The sequence below is a fragment of the Papio anubis genome, chromosome 7 (assembly GCF_008728515.1).
Source record: "Papio anubis isolate 15944 chromosome 7, Panubis1.0, whole genome shotgun sequence".
NCBI lineage: Eukaryota > Metazoa > Chordata > Mammalia > Primates > Cercopithecidae > Papio > Papio anubis.
In genome coordinates, this window is record NC_044982.1 from 25,889,674 (window position 1) to 25,910,677 (window position 21,004).

At 35.4% G+C, this 21,004-nt stretch overlaps 1 protein-coding gene across 16 annotated transcripts in view; it reads left to right on the forward strand.

Moving 5' to 3' along the window:
- The window catches only part of CEP128 (centrosomal protein 128), a 449,960-nt gene that overhangs the window by 162,503 nt on the left and 266,453 nt on the right, over positions 1 to 21,004 (forward strand). For all 16 annotated transcript variants that reach the window (XM_021941917.2, XM_021941915.2, XM_021941920.2 and 13 more), the window contains 2 exons: positions 56 to 220; positions 17,304 to 17,480. In XM_021941917.2, coding sequence (XP_021797609.2) covers positions 56 to 220; positions 17,304 to 17,480 — 342 coding nt within the window. The remainder of the gene's footprint in view (positions 1 to 55; positions 221 to 17,303; positions 17,481 to 21,004) is intronic.

A 21,004-nucleotide genomic window follows, 5' to 3' on the forward strand; every position in this document is an offset into this window, starting at 1 on the left:
GTGTATTTTGGCTATGGCTAGTGGACTTTCTCTTTTTTCCTTCTCTTTTTCTCAGGCTGAAAGTTTAGAAGAGAAGAATATGGCTAAAGTTCATCGTGGTCAGCTGGATAAATTGAAATCACAGTGTGACAGACTGACAGAGGAATTAACCCAGAATGAAAATGAGAACAAAAAACTGAAGCTAAAATATCAATGTTTGAAGGATCAACTAGAAGAAAGGGTAAAAATATGAGTAAATTCTAATTTCAAATTCTAATTTCAATTTTAATTTCCTCTAGAACATATTTTATATATTAATAAATGATAATTGTAGTCTTTCACAGGAAAGTTGTGTTGGTGCCCCCCCCCAAAAAGATAGTTTATTAGAATGCTGTGATTTTTATTCTTTCAGCCACCCATTCAGCTTCTAATACATTTGAAGTGTAAAAATTTGATTTTAAATTTTTTCTGTGTCTTAAAATAGAAATTTAGAAATGAAGTAGAAAAAAAAGGAAGGATGGTTTACTGAGGATCTACTATAAGTCATATATTTATGCCAACTGGTTTACCTGTGTCTACCGGTCATTTAATTGCTACAACTCTTTGGCTTAGTGTCTTAGTCTGTTTGAGCTGCTATAACAGAATGCTATAGACTGGATAGAATAAAAACAACAAATATTTATTTCTCATGGTTCTGGAGGCTGGGAAGTCCAAGATCAAGGTGCTGGCAGAATCAGTGTCTGGTGAGGGCCTCCTTTCTGGTTCACAGATGCTTCTTCTTGCTGTGTCTTCACAACGGAAGTGGAGAGAGAGCTCTCTGAGGTCTCTTTTATAAGGGCATTAATCGTATTCATAAGGGTTCTACCCTTATGAACTAATCACCTCCCAAATCACCTCCCACCCTCAATTATCATCACATTGGAGATTAGGTCAACTATGAATTTTGGGGTACACACATTCAGTCTGTAGCAATTAGGTTTTATTGATCGCTTTTGATCTGTGACAAAACTAAGGTTCAAATTACCTGATGGTTAAATGTTCATTTATGTGCTAGACACTGTAACTATTAATTCTTATAGTAAGAAAGTTGTAACTGTGGTACATCTCCACCAGGCTTACTGCTTTCCTTTGAGTAGATGTGTAAAATTATTGAGTGGCTTCATATATCATGTGTTGGATAGAATAGTAAATATTTTTAGAAGTCACTGCTTTTGAGGTTCTCTTGTGGCAAAAAGTCAACTAAGAATAGATAATAGAATATTTAAGTTTTTCTCTTTCACCCACTTCCTAAAAGGATTTGAAATTGAAGGTAATAGAAGTCAAATGTAAAAAATTACCATCAAAATATGGTTAATAGGATAAGACAGTATATACATGGGCCAAATGAATGCACGTATGTGCTTGATCAGGGTTACTAAAATCTATGATGAAAGAAATTAGCACTGGGTGGGCTGTCATAAAACTGCTCATAAACTTCTAGGAAGAAACTTTCTTAGTACTTTGCTTACATTTCTGCTTTTTGTTGTGTATAAAATGTTGCTACTATTAATATATATTATATATAATTAATATATATTAATATATAGAGATAGTATTAAAAATTACATATAAATATAAAATTAAATATATATATATAAATTCTCTAGTAATTGGTAAAGTTAAGGAAATAAAATGTAAGTTAGTTAGGAGTTTATGATTAAATGTGCTTATGTTGCTAAATTTAGGCCTACAGTCTTGAAAACAGCTGTCATTTAGTTCTATGTCATGCTTTGTTTTGATTGTGTCTAATGTTCACATGTATTTAATGTATCTATTGCCAGGTTGTAGTTGCTCTGGTGATAATGCTAAATTTTTCACCTTTTTCATAATAAAATTCTAATGTATGAAATTATGAAGTTAGCCAGAAGATTGCATTAATGTATTTTATATTTCCATAGCTTCATTTAAGAAATAGTGGTGAAAATTTTGATATGTTGAAAATGTCAGCTGGGCATGGTAGCCCATGCCTTTAATCCTAGCACTTTGGGAGGCTGAGGTGGGTGGATCACTTGAGGTTAGGAGTTCGAGACCAGCCTGGCCAACGTGGTGAAGCCCTGTCTCTGCTAAAAATACAAAAATTAGCTGGGTGTGGTGGCGAACACCTGTAATCCCAGCTATTCAGGTGGCTGAGGCAGGAAAATCACTTAAACCCGGGGGGCAGAGGTTGCAGTGAGCTGAGATTGTGCCACTGCATTCCAGCCTGGGTGAGAGAGCAAGACTCCATCTCAAAAAAATTAAAAAAATAAATAAAAAAATGAATAAATGCTGCTTCACAGATTCTATTTATTATATTTCAGGTGCATGTGTTATCACACGTTCATATAAGTAGAGCATTCACTTTAGAACAGAGCTTGAAGAGTTAATGATTTTATTTGAATGTTGCTATGTATTGAGCATCTGCTATGTGGCAGGCATTGTGCTGGATGTTGAGGATAGGACAGAGATAAGATACAGGTTTATTGTTGGCTAACACATAGTGGATTTTTAAAAATAAAATCTCTTTCGGTTGTTAAAACTATATAGTCAAGTCCTGACAATGGGTGCTAATGCAGAGAAAACATGGTCTCTGTAGCCTAAAATGGCATATAATCTTAAAGATACACACACACACACACTCTTGTATATGTAGTTTATATGCTTTCTAATCTTTAATATTTATTTTTCATATACATGACTGCTATGTACTTTAGGTCAATTTAGCTGTTTGTGTTGATCCATTTATAGTTAGCTATGAATCAAAATTATGTTGTATTGAGCCAACTTCAGATAGGGACTTTCTCTTTGAGAGGTAGTATAGGTATAATGATTATGAGCAAAACTTTGAATTCTTTTCTATCTGTGTGGCTTTAGGCAAGTTATTTAAAACTCAAAGCCTCAGTTTTATCGTCATTTAAATGGGCATAATAATACCTTTATTGGGATTAAGTGTGAGAATGTATGAAAAGTGCTTGGCATGGCATCTGGTATCTAATAAGATATCAGTTAATGGTAGCTGCCATTATTTTGTTATTGTTATGTTTCCAAATATATGCTGACTACTGGTTCCATCAAGCAGTCAACCAATTGGTGTATATGGAATGACTGCCTGTGGTCAGCCTAATGATGTGTTAGTAATTAAAATAATGTGCCTATGATTTCCCTAATCATAAAGCTGCAGAACTTTGCTGATTGGAAGTTTAGAACCAGACTATGTTGAATCATTTGAAACAGAGGAGGCACACATGTGAAAAGAGCCGGTAGGTTCATCAGCAAGTGATATTGAAGGCACATGTGTTAAGCAAACCAAACAGGTGGGCACTTTTATAATTATGCTTGATATTTGAAGAGATAAATTACACCTTGGTCATATTTCCATCTCCAAGACCATGCATAGAGCCTGACACATAGTAGGTAATTTATAAGTAAATTATGGACAAAGAGGTATGTGTGTACACACACACACACACACACACACACACACACACGTATATATGTAAAGAAATATGGATACACATACGCACATGTATAAGGTGGCCAGTCTGGGGCAGATAAAAGCAAGAAAACAAAATAAAAATATGTTTTCAATGAGGGAAAACCCAGTGACTAGTAGCCTGAAGATTACAACGTAAGCAATGCCATGAATTTGATAAATGAGGCCCTATGGGTTGAAGGGACAGCTCTGCTACAATCAAAAGGGACAGGCGAGGGTGGGGGGGGTGGCTTTCTAATTTGCTTAACAAAGTGGTATTTTTACATGCCTATCCCCAATGTCAATGTGTGATGTTACTGAGGCTACCAATACCCACAACCTTTTTTTAAAGCCTTGCTATTATTTTGACTGTGTGGTTTTAGATTGTGTTTCTTGTCATGTAATTATTACCTGGTAAGCTAAGAAATATTGAAACTGCATCAAAATTCATATAAATCATTAGCACCAATGGTAGCATTAATCAGTGGTAGAACACTGCCGTTGCTAAATATCCACAGAATAACTGACTTTAGCATATTTTCCTCATGTATTCAGTGGTGATGTGTGGTATTAAAATGCATTTTTTTTCCAACATATGATTTTGCTTTGTCAAATGTTATTTTTCAGTTTTACAGGACAAAAGAGAACACGTGTTATGCAAACCACAGATTTTTATGTATTCATTTGGTACTTTATTACGAGCTTCTAACCGGGGCAAAAAGCTACCCTGAAATATTATAGAAAGAATACTCTCCCATCCATAGTATCATTAATTTACTGTTCCTTTTGTTTACATTTTACAGTGAAATATTTGATTCTTCTTTTGTTTCAGAAGAATCTTACTGATATTAATCTTGTGATTTTCATGACATTTACCTGTTTATTCTATCAGAAATATATTTTTATTAGTTTCACTGGAATCTGCAAATCAACAAGTGTTACTGCATAATTGCATCATTTTTGCTCAGCCAGTCAGCATTTAACTTTACATAATGAATTTTTTAAATGCCTGATCTATATGGATCTGCACCTGATGTAATTAAAAGAAAATTCGTATGCAAATAGTTATAAGTTTATAAATGACATCAGCTATCTTCGTAAAGTCAGGTAGTTTGGTAGTAGATATATTAAAAGAAATATTGATTTTAATTTTGAACATGTTTGTATATTTTTAAAATAACTGATACTGAAAATTGACATTATTTTATAAATTATTCTTTTTATACTACATATGTTTTCTTCATCCTTATGTTTTATAAATGTGGCTGTTTTATCAAAGAATATGCACAATATTTTGTGCAGATATATTTATATATAATGAGAAAAATTTATATACAATAAGAAAAAAAGAAAATGATAGCAATATTATGATGTTGTTTTTCTAAGTCTAAGATGAACATCATAAAGACATTTATTTTCCAGTATTAGTGAAGGAATAATTTAATTTTACTGATTATCAGGGGAACCCCACCCCCGATATTCAATGTGGGTTCTTTTCTATTTCCCTAAGCGTCAGTTGGTCTGAGAAATAAAGGGAAAGAGTACAAGAGGGAGAAATTTTAAAGCTGGGTGTCTGGGGGAGACATCACATGTTGGCAGGTTCCGTGATGTAAAACCAGCAAGTTTTTATTAGCGATTTTCAAAAGGGAGGGAGTGCATGAATAGGGTGTGGGTCACAGAGATCACATACTTCAAGGTAATAAAATATCACAAAGCAAATGGAGGCAGGGCAAGATCACAGGACCACAAGACAGGGTGAAATTAAAATTGCTAACGAAGTTTTGGGCGTGCATTGTCATTGATAACATCTTATCAGGAGACAGGGTTTAAGAGCAGACAACCGGTCTGACCAAAATTTATTAGGCGAGAATTTCTTCATCCCAATAAGCCTGGGAGCGCTACGGGAGACTGGGGCCTATTTCATCCCTTTGTCTTCAACCGTAAAAGACAGCCACCCCCAAAGCGGCCATTTTAGAGGCCTTCCCTCAGAGGCTTATTCCCTTTCTCAGGGATGTACCTTGCTGAGAAAAAGAATTCAGCGATATTTCTCCTATTTGCTTTTGAAGGATGAGAAATATGGCTCTGTTCCGTCTGGCTCACCGGCAGTCAGAGTTTAAGGTTATCTCCCTTGTTCCCTGAACATTGCTGTTATCCTGTTCTTTTTTCAAGGTGCCCAGATTTCATATTGTTCAAGCACACGTGCTCTACTAACAATTTGTGCAGTTAACGAAATCATCACAGGGACCTGAGGTGCCATACATCCTCCTCATCTTACGAAGATGACGGGATTAAGAGATTAAAATAAAGACAGGCATAGGAAATCACAAGGGTATTGATTGGGGAAGTGATAAGTGTCCATGAAATCTCCACAATTTATGTTCAGAGATTGCAGTAAAGACAGGCGTAATAAATTATAAAAGTATTAATTTGGGGAACTAATAAATGTCCATGAAGTCTTCACAATTTATGTTCTTCTGCCATGACTTCAGCCAGTCCCTCTATTTGCGGTTCCTGACTTGCCGAAACAACTGATGGTTTTCATTTTATATATACAAGAATCTGAGAAATTATAGGTATAGAGAATATCTTCTACTTGGATATTCTTGGCAGAATTATGAGAATATGCTTCTTGTTACTAGGTACCCAAACCTGGAGGAAGTCTGAGATACCTGCCACCCTCATTTTACTTTTCTCTTTTAATCCACCCATAATCACCTCCATACATGGAGCTTCCTCTGTTACAAAAGATACTGTCTTATGCCTTTAGTTAGCTAGCCTTGACAATGTTGCGAGATTCTTCATGAGTTTTTCAGGTTTTCTGCCCCTGAAAAATCTTTGCATTAGCTTTTGTTTAACAAGCATTGTCTCAGAGTTTACACAGTAGCATTGAACTACTGAGGCAAAGCTGGTAATGAGAGGAGAGAGTTCCCTGACCCCCCTTGCAGGACATGTGACAGGGGTGTGGCTTGTCTGTTGGGCTGCCATGCTCACTGAAACCTCTCAACGGGAGGCGGAGCCCACAGGCAGGTGCAGGAGTTGGGGCAAGTACCTCTGGGATCCAGCCCCACAGCAGCATCCAGGGGTGGGTGTCTGTGACTCCCGAGGCCCTAGAAGGCAGGTGTCACAGTGCATTCTTCTAGCCCTGCCATCTGCAGATGACTTAAGTGTTAAACAGCTCAGTGCTCTCTTGGTACCCAGGTTCTGTCTGGCATACAGGAAGACTCAATTCACGCATGGACTTGAAGGAGGAATGCAGGGTTTTATTGAGTGGTGGAGGTGGCTGTCAGCAGGATGCATGGGGAGCTGGAAGGGGGATGAGGTGGGAAGATGATCTTCCCCTGGAATTGACCATCCGGCAGCCGATCTCCTCTCCAATCGTCCCTGTTGTAACTCCTCTCCATGTTCAGATGCTCCTTCTCTTTTGTCTGTCACACCATTCTTCTGCCCTTCTGTTCATCTTCTTTTCACTCGTGGAGCCAGGGGTTTGGGGTTTATATGGGTACCAGATAGAGGGATGGGTGGGCCAAAAGGCAACTTTTGGGCACCAAAACAGGAATTTTTGTTCTCATTTAGGGCCATGGGTTTCCAGCCTAGAGGGTGTGGCCTTTTCTAGGCGGCTGCCCTCTTCTAACCTGTATTTCCTTGTGTACTGTCCATATCAGTAATTCCCAAAAACATTTGGTATCAGTGTTAAAGTTTATAAGAATTTTAAACAGAAGGTCAGCTTAAACATAATCTTAAACAGAAGGTCAGCTCCCAATACCTTGTTTTATAGATGAGGATCTAGCCCAAAGAGTTAACTGACTTACCCAAGAGCTCCCAGCTATCCTTGGGTAGAAATGGAAATAGGACTCAGGGTTACCAGTCCCATTCTTTCCAGTGATCAGAATCAGTAAGAACTGTTTCTGGCCAATGTTAATTGGAGACCCTCTATCTCATTTAATACTTATTTCAATAGCTATGCTTAGCTCTCTTTAGAGGACCTTATTTTCTGCTGTTAATTCTTTCAGAAGATGAGAAAAACTTCAATGAAACAATTAAGAGATACTTTAGGACCACAAATTATGAGACATCTAAGGGTATAGCAATTTGTAGGAACTTGTGTTGAATAGATCAGGATGCATAGAAATGCATTTTTGTTCCTTCCCATGAAAAGGTTTATTTAAGTCATCTATAAAGTGACACCTAGTCACATTTTAAAGCTATCATTATGTTGGATAAAAACACTTGAAATCATTTTCTTATACAACATATGAATCTTTTAAAAAATGGTAATTATAATTCACATTTGCAAGCATACTTATGGTGCCCATTTTTACAGATGGTAGAAACAGAAGTTGAGAGAATATAGTGACTTACTCAACACTGCATAGAAACATGGTAGAAACAGGATATAAGCGTACCGTCCTTGTATTCTTCTCCTTTATTTATTGCCAGCAAAATGACTCTCATTTGTGTCTTTTCATTGAACTCTTAGCATTGAATTTAAATTTAGGGTTATTGCATTCAACAAATTACCATATACTCTTTTATTTTTTAGTCTGACAAATTTTGGAATGTGAGTCATCAATGATTTTGTTAGAAAAATCTAATTAAAACCTGAACTTTCCACATAAAAGATATCTGTGAGAGGAAAAAGTGAATCAGTGTTTTTAAACTTTGTGTTTCAGTTCTAATTTAACCATCTGTTTAGGATTGCTATTTTTTGATGATGGGGAAAAATATATATAATTGTCAGATGTCTGTTCTATGAAGTATTCACTACTTTGCAAAGTCACATTGTCACATTTTTGGCTAAGAGGTATTTGTTGGTAGCAGACAGAATTTTCTGACTTCAGATTTTTCTAGAGAAATCAGAAAAATAGAAGCAAATTCGCTGTTGACTCCTAGCATTTACTTTAATGTTTACACTTTAGGCCATTTTTAGGCAGATTGTGGTCTTTTTTTTTTTTTTTTTTTTTTGGTACTACAGCTATTTTAAGTTGTGTGAGTAGAATAAAGTTCTAGTTACCACACATTAATTTAGAAGCAAATTTAAACCAGATACTCTAAGTAAACACTAACTAGGATGTTATGAGTAATTTCCTGTTAGATTCCCACCTTCTTAATAAAAACAATAATAAAAATAATAAAATGGTTGAAGGCAAATGATATATTTGTAGGAGTTTTCATTTAAAGTATGTTTAATTGAATCACATGTAGCCATTAAGCTCAGAGTAGTCCTTGACTTTTCCAGAGAATAGGCTGAAATAACAGAGTGCTTCCCATTTATGAAACATAATGTCAGATGTTAAGAAAACAGTTTGGAATGCAGAAATGAAGTGAATATACAATGGGAAGGGAGAGGATGCATTTATATGTGCAGCTGTGGCAAAAAGAAGGGAAAAAAATAAAGGTGGATAGAAGTACTTCCAGTTTCTACTTTCTGAATTAAAACACAGCTATGATGAAGCCATTTTGAAATTATTCAATGGGCAATGACTTTACTACCAACTATTTACAATCAAAGAGGTTGATTTTAAGTGAATTCCAGGAGTAAAGTCAAAGTTTACCAATTGTACCCACCCCTGACTTAGACTTGATTGAGAGGCCTGCCATTAAATCCTTAACTCACTGTGGGGTTGATAACTACAAGGTTCTAGAGGAGAAAGCAAACATGTTCTGCACTTTCCATTAAAATTCTTTACTATTAGCTTGATTTCATTTACTTCCAAAGTTGTGAGTGATCCCCGTAGGCTAAATAATGGTGTATACCATTGGTTGAGGTGTAAAAAGCCAACGGAATAGGCAACATGAAAGTTCTGTATCACATCTGTTTCAGTGCTTTGCTTGCAGTTCAGCAGTCTTAGCTGGCCTTTGTTGATCCTAAAAAGGAACATAAAGCGAATGTCTGGGTTTGTTTTCATTGAGTTTTTCTTTAATCAGCATTTAAATTGGTTATTGACTCAATTCATTTTGTTGTTTAATGTTGAACAAGCAATATTCAATGAATTTTAGAAAAAATACCAGGAGGTGCTTGTTATATACAGCTTATTTTGTTTGGACATTCATTTCTAAGTTTAAAAAATATTCTTTCATAAGAATAAATGCAAGCTTCAATATCCTTTAAGAACAAAAAAAAAAAGAGGAGAGGAAGAAATCTTGGTGGTTATTAAAGATACTGTAACCTTATAAACATTTCTCTTAAGATGAATGATAAGTTTTTTCTTTTGAAAATTAAACAATGTTCATTCCAAGTGCATAATTTGAAACTCTAGTTGTTTGTTCCCTTGTCCATATTTCATTTCAGAAATAGAAATGCATCAAAAGTGGCTGATTTTAAAATTATGGATGTTATTTCTATTTCCAGGCATTTGTCTTGAGAGAAATATGTAATAAGAATAAAACTTAATGAATGCATAAAGTATCATTTAGAAGGTATTTGTTATTTCAACTTTGAATATTAATTTCTAGGAGTGTATCCAATACATATCCTAACACGTTTTGATTATGCTGTTAATCATCTTTGTATTGCTCAATACTTTCCTAGAAAAAGACACTGAAAAGCCTGAGGCAGAATAATTTCTTTAAATATGGTTAAAAGTTTGAATTAGAATTTCCAATTTTTTGATTCTGGTTAATGGAAACAAACCTTTGTAAGCCTGCCTAAGACCAGGTTATAGATTGGAAAGTCCTTCACACCCAAGTTTTAACCTGCTTCAAATCTTAAAGCCAGTGTTTCAATATGCCATCCCTTTTTTCTATTAGCTCTATTGTTTTACTAAGGCTCTTGCATACTCTTAACACGCTATTAATCATAACTTCTTCCCCTCTTTTGGAGGAAATAGTATAAAACAATCCTCTGCTAATCAGAGGAGAAGGAAGAGAGTGTATCTAACCCACAAAATGGTAGCATTTTTGTTTTAGAAACCAATCTTGGAGTAGAAATCACCGTGTTCCTTTGCTTGTTAAATACATGTAAGAACCAGCTCATTCTCTCACACATGGACCCATATTTAGTTCATCAGCCAATCTTACTGACTCTACTTTAAAATTGATTCTGCATCTGAATACTTCTTACCACTTCCAGGGTTCTCATTATTGTGGTATCGTCTTGTCTTGATAGTTACAATAGCCTGATACTGACAAGATGATTGTCCTCAATGAATTAAATAATTAACTGTGGCAACAAAAGAAAACTAACTTATTGTAGCACAAGAAGTTATTTGAGTTCAGAGATTACATTTTTTGAACACTGTGATTTTAAAAAATTGTTGTATTGTTGGTTGTATGTTTGACACATTTAATATGCTCAAAAAATGCTTGTCAGTGAGTAGAACATAAAAGCTTATTTATGTTTCAGCAAGATTAATCGAATGACTGCTATGTGAGACAGTCTCGTAGGGGCCAGGATATTTAAATAAAGAAGAATAAGATCTTCACATTAGAGGTACTCACAGTCTGATGAGGAGAGGCATAGAAGACACGTGGAGTAGTGAGTGGCAGAGCAGGCATTTTTAAAAGAGGTTATAGATTGCAAAGCCTTTCATACCCAAGTATTAACCTGCATCAGTCATACAGCCAGTGATTCCATTTGCCATTCCTTTTTTCTATTAGCTCTATTGTTTTACTAAGGCTCTCGCATGCTCTTAATGCACTATTAATCATGACTTCTTATGGTAGCACAGAGAAGGGGCACCTAATATTCCTGTGCAAGAACTCAGGTAATCTTTCATTGTTATAACAACAGTGTGGGTGAGGAAGGAGGAGTGTGTTAGACTTTTATAATGAGTTAGGAATTCACCTTCCTTTTCCTGTATATTCCTGAGGAGAGTTGGTTTCCCAGAGGGCAAATGATATATGTAGGGTAAATCCATGGAGATTTTTCAAACTCATCTGAACTCTTGATTTTAGAGTTATTTTTGCTTTGCCTTGTTTATTTTTTGATATCAGTCTAGATATTTCATATATAGACACATTTTGAGTTTAAGGAGCTCTCCATAGGTAAAAATCTAATTGTAAGAAATAAGCTTGAAAAAAGTGATTGTGTGACCAGTACTTGATGTGTTATTTTTTCTTATTTTGGCCATTTTGTAAGACAGTTGAAACTGCTGTGTGGTAATTTTCCAGCTTAAATTATTTCCAAGTTTCCTATAGTATCCATTGCAGATATCTTCTTTTTTAGTTGCCCTTGTAGTTTCTGCCCTGGTTGACATTTCATGCTGTATCCTAACTTCTTTGCAGCTGAGTCAACTGATGGTGTAAGAATGTGAACCTTCTTTAGAGAGTCAGATAAATGGCTTCCAGACAGATCCAATTTTTGTTCAGGATAGTTCCATAATTTCCCTTGTAATGCTAGTGTCCTGGATTTAAAGCTTAGACATAACAGTTATCTTGAGTTATGAAAATATTCTTCCTCAAAACTCTTTAAGGGATGTATGCGTGTTGGTAGTTTCAACAAGCTGTATTTCCAGTAACTTTGCTTAAATTGCATTAGTTTTTATTTCAACCTTTAATATTATTTGATTTCTCTCTTTCTCTACCTTTTATCCTCTCTCCCCCTACCCTTTGTTGATGTATGTAAAGATGGCCCTTAGGACTGAAATATTGTCATACTCGTTGACTCAAGTTAGTTTTCAGTGAAGGAAAACTATTACCTTTGTAAATTAATGATTTATTTAGTCACGTCAGTGTACTTTATTTAACATAATATTCTGTTTAAGGTGTTTGATGAACCGTTTTTACTTCATGTAATAGCCATATCGTAAATAAAGTGGCATTTCTGGAACTCTTAAGACATTGACGGAATCTCATAACCTTTTACCAAAGAGCTACTATTTTGGACATGCTCTTGTGTTATTGAAACTTTTATATTTCTGATAAGATCTGTCTCCTTATAATCTTTAAAGCCTCTAGGAAAGTGAATGCACTGAGTTGTAAAGAGCATGCTGAAACATAAATCTATAATTACAACAGCATTTCTTATCTTTTGAATTATAGGACAGTTCATCAAACCAGTCAACAGAGTGTGTGTGTGTGTTTATCATGAGATTGTCAGCAGTTTTATTTTATGTTTTCTTTATACTTAAGTGTCAACAATATGAGACTTTCTTGTCCTAAAATAGAAGCTTCATAAAACCTTTCCTGTCTTGATGATGGAAGTATACCTTGTTCAGTGCGTGATTAGCACACTTTTGAAAATTGGACTAAAGCAGATTTTCTGTGTACACAGGTACTTCTTCAGTGCAGATGGATAGCCCTTTTAAAAGTTTGGGATATTATGCACGTTCAGTGTGCTTTTGATTTTGTGGTCTATTCTGAATATGTCAGTATGTCATATATTTTCATTTATAGTAAGGCTCATTCAGAATTTAATTTTTGATTTCTCCTTTCTACTTTAGGTCATTAGTCCTCACATAACCTGCTGAAAACTTTTCTGAATTTTTCACATTGTTTTTCTAAATTCTCTTGTTAAGGCCTTGACCTTTCTGGCATTTTAAGAGAGAATACTAGTCAGGGGATCAGGTTATGGGCTTGTATTTAATAAGTTCTTTCACTTTAGTCAAGTTATGTAGTCTGTCTGAGCTTTGGTTATCTAAAATGTAAAATTAGGGGTTGGTTTATTCTCTGAGGTTCTTTCTCAAACTCAGCCATTATCTAGGATATCTTTCTTCTTGGATCTCATAGACTGCTGTAGTCGGCTTTATTTGTCGTCCTCGCTACCCTCCAAAAGAAGTTAACCTACATTCCCTGGCTCCAGGCATCTGTGTCCATTCACCCTGAATCATTGAAGTTAGATTGTGTCTTCCATATTTCTAATCATTCTCGAAAATACCTCATTTTGCCTCTGGTTTTCTAGAAATTTGGTAGCCTTTTGTTAATCTTGTAGAATCAGGGGATATTGATCCCTCTGAATTGACTAGAAGACCAGGGAATAGCCTTAATAGTGCCTAAATGTTTTCATCTTCCCTTTCTTATTTGAATGCCTCTAAATCTAACAGGATGCTTGGATTAACTTCGGCCAATTTCCAGCCCCAACCTTCCCCCAGAATTAGCTGTGTTTGCTTAGTCAGCACATCTGTTTCTAAAACATGAAACTGGGAGAAAGCGCTAATTCATTGGGTACCATAATTAGTGTTCAAATAAATATGCCCAAACCAGACGAATGGGGCAAAAGTAATGACATTTCATGCAAGTATTTGTTGACTCTATGAGAGCAGGAGCTTACCTGTCTGTGTCATTTACTCTATCTCCACACTTGATCTCAGCCAAAAGGCTGAGAAGCAATCACTTACTCCATCTCTAGTGGACACGAGCATGTCTTTTTTTTTTTTTTTTGGGGGCAGAGTCTTGCTCTGTCACCCAGGCTGGATGGCAGTGGCGCGATCTCAGCTCACTGCAAGCTCCGTAAGTTCAGTCTCTTTAGAAAACATAGGAAGTTTCATTATCCACTACACTGTCCTTTGTGGGACAGTTGTATGCTATGTCCAAGCTCTCTTTGTAGTAAAAGTTGTAGGACTACAGCTTTTGGGGTCACACCATTCTCCTGCCTCAGCCTCCTGAGTAGCTGGGACTACAGCCACCACGCCCGACTAATTTTTTGTATTTTTAGTAGAGACGGGGTTTCACTGTGTTAGCCAGGGTGGTCTCAATCTCCTAACCTCGCGATCTGCCCGCCTCGGCCTCCCAAAGTGCTGGGATTACAGGCATGAGCCACCGTGCCTGGCCGAGAATGTCTTGTCTGGAGTAGGACTTATGTAAGTATTTGTTGGATGAGGGAATGAATGAATGAATGAATGAATGAATGAATGAATGAAATTATAACTGCTGAAGTATGGTATGGAAGAGCTTACTTTACTCTTGGATTTAGGGTATTGGAGTACATGCAGACAATGGAGACCACTATGCATCTGAAACCTAATCAAATAAAAAACAGGTGAAAAGAGCAGAAATCTTAACCTGGAAGTTTAGAAGGCTTAGTGGGGGAGGAGGATCTGTTTCTTTACTTTAATTGTTGCATATAGCTTGGACACTGATGGAGAGAGTTTACAGCTTTGTCAGGTACTCTGTTCCTGGACACTTGTGTTCGTTTAGTGGTTGGATGACTCAACTGTCAAAAATGCCAAAAAAGGGAATCCTGAAGGAGCAAGTAGTTGAATTTACTGATCTTTAAGATCCATGTGGGCTCATAGTCCTACAGCTTTTACTTCAAAGGGAGCTTGGACATAGCATACAACTGTCCCACAGAGGATAGTGAAGTGGATAATGAAATTTTCTATATTTTCTAAAGAGACTGAACTTACAGAGGTTTTTCTGACAATATCAACATTCTCAGGAATATCAAAAGATTGAAATAGTTTTGTCTTCTTATTAATAAGAGACCAGTAATGGAGACCACAGAAAAGTAGTAGTGGATGAAAGAGAGTTGGCTTTGAGGGAAGTGAGAAAAGAAAGATCAGTTATAACATTATTCTGAATTGCTTAAAATATGGGCAGTCTTCTAATACCCTGATAGGGTATTTATTTTCTTTATTACTTCTAGACTGTGAAAATACTGCACCATCAGGAGGCCCTATGTATGTGTGGGGAGAAACCTCCTAGCACACCTCGGTAGCCTCCAAGGTTATAAGCTGTGCATGGTAATTGATGAAATCATCTTTAACGTATTGAATTTGAGTCTTCAAAAAATGTTTAAATCATTTATTCAGCAAAGTGGAGGAGTTTAAAGACGATTACAAGCATGCTTTGTGGACTCCTGAAATTAGCAGTTTATTTGGGGAGATAGGTGCACAAGCAAATAATTATATTACAATTTGAAAAAAATTAAAAATTATGATATACCTAATATACTAGGGGAATGATTTGCTTCGGGAGTTCAGAAAGAAAGGACGCAGCATCTTAAAGGATAAATTTTGAAGGATAAGAAGGTATAGGTGGTAGATACACAGGAACAGTAGGGAGGCAAATATCACCTAGAGACTTAGTAATAATGCTGCTTTCTAATGAGTAAATGATACAATTATCAAATACTCTTCAGAGCTGGGATGTTAATTTTTCAGAAAACTCCTAGATGTGAGCAAGACTCGGGAAAATATTAATAAATCTGAAGAAATGATGTATTAATATCAATCAGTAGGGAGAGTTTGGACAGAAGCTCAATGTAGAAAAACAAGAAAGTTAGGGAGATGCATCTCAGTACCCTCATGCAAACACTACCTAGAAGAATGGACATCCTGTTGTTGTGGTTTGTAAATTCCTGATGTGTGGTGAACATGCTGGACTTCCATTAGCAGGATGCCATTTAAACATTGTTTCATAAAACAAACTCCCCTTGCTCTAATTTCCTATTCATTAACCTATAGTCTGATTATAGTTTGCCTTCCCATCTAGATCTGTCTGTAGGGGGAACACATATGTACTGGTTATGCTGACATGGACATTCTGATTCATTATGGTAGTTATGGTTCTCATCGTAAATGAATGTTGTTTAGTGGCTTTCTAGTTCATACACATTAATCTCTTGTGATCTTAATGTTACTCTGCTGCTGAAAGTACCACTCTGAGTACCAAAAAGAAATTCCAGTTCCTAGTTTTACAAAGCTGAGATCCAGACCCGGATGATGGACTAAGATGAACTCCTTGAGATAAATGTCTTTTGTCTACTAGCCCCATTTTGAAGTAGCACAACTTCAAGCAGGGTTGTACAAGTCAGATGTGGTCCGGGGAGACAAATGTAGGTGGATGTAAGATGCTGTAAGTAATCAAATTCCGAGAGAGTGGAAAGGAGGAAGGTGAGGCAAGAGAGAAGTGCAGAAGATAGATTATGAAAGGGTCTGTCCTTTCTGGCAGAGGATGTTTCATTTGTTTTTAAAGTAAGTTGAATTGAAAGGAAATATCATGTATGTTTCTTTTAGTAAAATATGATTCTAGCTTAAATGATTAATTCTTAATGAGTGGAGCTCCTTGTTATTTTTTTTTCAATTCAGGTTGGGTTTGTTGCTCACATAATTTTCCTGGTTTTGTTGTATTTAGTAGGCCAGTTGAAGATGATTAGGTTACAGTGTGATGACTGAAGGTGTTATAGTTAGCCATCATGGATTTGGTCCAGCATTTAGACATATAGTTCTAGTGATTTTGTTATTTTATTACAAGCCCTATGATTTGCAATTTCTCTAGTAATGTAACTGTATAATCATAATGATTTAGAATTGTTTTTGCCTAGAGTGGGTCCGCAAGTCCTTGTAATCTCTTAAAGGGCTCCTTAGAAACGCCTTTTCATTAAGTATACAATGACAAGATGGAAAAGTACCTTCATCTTTCTCTTATCAAATTTTCATGACTCAGAAGCATTTATGTGATATAATTGCATTTGAAAACTTAGAATTTTTCTGAAACTATATTTTGATGAGATAAAGGTGGTAACACTTATTTTTTTCCTCAGTTGAAGAAACTAGCATCATATTTAGCAGTTTATATTTTCTGGTGTTTTACTAATGTTCAGTGAAAGCTTGAAGTCAGTGTCTGATATCAGTTTTTACTCTCGTTCATTAGTGAGAATATGTTATTAAAATGGGAAAAGGTTCTTTTTTCTACTTATTTTTTTTTTTTTTGGTTAGGGAATTATAATTTTGTTTGCCAAATATCTGCTCACCAGTTCCCAAACTGCCCTACGATGGAACTCTACAATTTTACCTCAGTTAATGAGTAGATTAAAGTGTTTTATGTTGGTAAAGTAAGGGGACTGATGGAATCAGATTTCTTTTCTAATCCACTGCTAGTTGGTTGAACAGATATTATAAGTATTTCTTGCCTCCACTTAATAGTAATCACCTTGTTTAATTTCTTGTCAATGCCTTAGGAAAAACATATAAGCATTGAAGAAGAGCACTTAAGGAGGACCGAAGAGGCCAGATTGCAGCTCAAGGATCAACTTCTTTGCTTGGAGACTGAACAGGAATCCATTCTTGGTGTGATAGGAAAGGAAATTGATGCAGCTTGTAAAACATTCTCCAAGGACTCAATGGAGAAATTAAAAGTAATTATGAATTCTCATTGTGCCTTATATTTTCAGTTAGTTTCCTAATATGTAATTATAGTAGGATTTTAATGTATGGTAGTCAGATTATTATTATGTAAAATTCTATAAAACAAAATAACATTTTACATTTTTTAGAACAAGGCACTGGATCTGTTGCACAGTTGTGGTGAGAGAACGAGTGGTGTTCTTTCATTGAATTGCCGTGTCCCACTCTGTAAAAAAAAAAAAAGAAAAAAGCCTTATAAGAGAGTTATCTCTTGGATTCAAGAGGCCTGGAATTTGAGTTTTCACTATCACAGGCTATTTTTGTTGTTGTTAGTATATTACCAGCTAACATTTATTGAGTTCTCTAGTATAGGTACTGTATGTAGTATGCATGGTGCTTTAGTCTCTCCATTATCCTCTGAAACAACCCTATCTTTTAGTTACTCTGATTAAACCCACTTAAGAGAAAAGGAGGTTTGGACGGTTTAAGTAACTTGCCCTTGGCTGTACATCTGGTTAAATGCTAAACTAGGACTTCAAACCTATGGAGTCTAACGCTGGAACCTAAATTAATAACCACTATGTTATCTGCCTTCCCTATTTAAACCAACTATATTTAATGTAGTTTTTCTATTTTAACAAATGGAATACTGCTACCCAATTTAGAGTCATAGTAAAATGATGAATAAAAACAGAAGTGATCATAGATGCTCTGAATTTCTTGCAGGTAAGCACTTCTGTCAACTGTAGGTTATGCTGCCATTTTATATACAGAGATCATTACGTTGCTTTGACATGTGTAACCATAATACGTTACAGTTTAGCATCATTTACCCCTCTATTTACTGCGTTGGGTGATATGATGGCACTCACATTTTGATATTATGCTGAAATGATTTTTACTTTTCAGAAGTTTCTACTATTGATTTTGACATTTGTCTTTTTCCTCCTCTAGAATGACCTTCCTTTCTCATACTACTATGTTCCCCTCTTTTTTCGTACTCTTTCTGCCTTTTCTTCTATCTTAAATTGTGTTTAAAAGAAAATATAACTGTAATTCTCTTGCAGTCAAGTCGTTTATAGAATTTGTCTTTAATGGAAATATTTTAACTAATAGAATTTGGTAGAGTTGATGGAATTTTTACAATGTGTATTCCCATTTACAGTTTTTATTTAAGTTCAAGTATTAGTTTGAAAGGACTATGAGTCTAATATGAGAAATAATTGGCTTTAGGGGGAAAACTAACTCTTTTAGAGCTATTGTAGGGCCTGTGATAATTCTGACTTATTTTTTTTCCTGTCTAATGCTGCTTTTAAATTTAAGACTTGTCATATTTGCATTTATTTAATGAATATGGAGCCTTGAAGATCATAGTTTTTATCTCAAAGAAGTATATATTAGCAATGCAATATGTATTCTGTATTTAAATATTTGTAACAGGATTGTTTGTTTTCAATCATGTGGGAAGGTAAAATGGAAACATTTGGATCATGTTGTAATATATATATATATACACACACACACACACACACATGCACACACATACATGTGTATATATGCACACTTTTTTATGGACAATTGCAGGCAAATACATGATCTGCAGATAGCAGATTGCTTAAATATTTTATTTCTTTATGAGTCACAAATTATCCTTCCAAAATATTCCAAAAAGCATCCAATTTTTTATAGGCTTTCGGACATGGAGTGACTGTGGTAATGGGTTTTACACTTCTTCCCCTAGAGAAAGACGAATTTAATCCAAGTATTGGGTGGAAAATAAATCTAAAAGAAAGGAAATTTTATTAATTTTTTAAGAGTCTACATTTTTTTCATTGTGGGCCTCTTTTCATTAGTAACTTCTGTTGTTTTATTGCTATAAACCTGTGAAAAAAATGAGTGCTCAAGAACATAGCACTAAAGAAACATACTCAAGAAACCACCCAGGGGTGTGGTAAAGATAAAATTTATTCTTTGCTTTATAGTTTATAGTTCTGACAGAGTGTGGAATAAGTATGTAAAATGTTTTCAAAAAAGAAATAATTCCATTTAGTCATTTATTGATTCCTGAAATATTGCTGATGAGATTTTCAGCCATTGTATGTAAAGAGTAGCAGTGCTATGGAATAGATTAGAACATAGATATGTAATAAATGAGTTTGAGAAAAGTCCTGGGAATGTTGATGTTATTTTTAGTTACATTTTTATTTTTCAAGTCATTGTACTTGTTACTTATTTATTTGTTACTTATTCCACTTTAGTTAATGTATGTGTTTGACAATGAAGGACAGACATATACTACAATTATAAAACAATTAGGAAAGTGTCTGAATTAAAGATATATCATTCTCACAGGCCAGTTTTTGATAATTCAAGAGCTCAGGTAAATAGATTAGTTCTGCACTGCACTTATTTTAGTCTCTGTCTTTCCATAACACTTGGTCTGAGTATTCATTCAGTTTTAGAGCATGATGATGATGGGCTTTGGATCAAGACAGGTATAGGTTCACATTGGAAGTCATTGCAAATTTCTAATATATGACCTTGGATAAGTTATGTAAGCTCTTTCCTCTCTAAGAGTTCATGTCCCCAGTTATAAGTTGGCTCATTGAGAAGATAAAGTAAGATAAGATATAGAAGGTGCATATTATAGGGTCAAATATCTTGCACTTAGTAGATACTCAATGTTACCTATCATTATTTTGTATTGCCCTTTTTTGGTAATATGTTCACAAATACATATGGCTTCTCTTTCTTTATGTTTGTAATGACAAATGCCTGTTATAGTGCTTTTTTCATAGTAGACCTTGAAGCCTATTTATTGATAGTGACATCTTGATATCCAGTAACAGTGGTTTATTGTGTTCTCTGTGCCAGACACTGTGCTGATACCATTTGTTAAATAGTTAAGGCTATCTTCTTCTTCTTCTTCTTTTTTTTTTTTGAGACAAAGTCTTGCTCTTGTCCCCTGAGACTGGAGTGCAATGGTGCGATCTCTGCTCACTGCAACCTCCGTGTCGAGGGTTCAAGCAATTTTCCTGCCTCAGCCTTCTGAGTAGCTGGGATTACAGGCATGTGCCACCACGCCCAGCTAATTTTTGTATTTTTAGTAGAGACAGGGTTTCACCATGTTGGCCAGGCTGATCTTGAACTCCTGACCTCAGGTGATCCACCAGCCTTGGCCTCCCAAAGTGCTGGAATTACAGGCGTGAACCACCACACCGGCCCAGTTAAGGCTATCTTCTTAAACATGAAGCTATAGATATTTCTGTAAAGCAAATAATAAAATGTGAACATTACTTGTACTTATTGTATCCAATTATCTTTTACTTTGATATTAAACATTAATATTTTTATTAGGCCACAGAAGATTTAATTGACATGTATGACATTCATGAATGAGAAAGAAAATAATAAAAGTGTATTCTAATCAATGACAAATGGATGTTTGCAAATATTCAGCAATGTAGTAGAGAATTGGAAGAGGAAGAATATACTGTGAACTCGAGTGATTAGGGAAAATTTCCTTGAAAAGGCA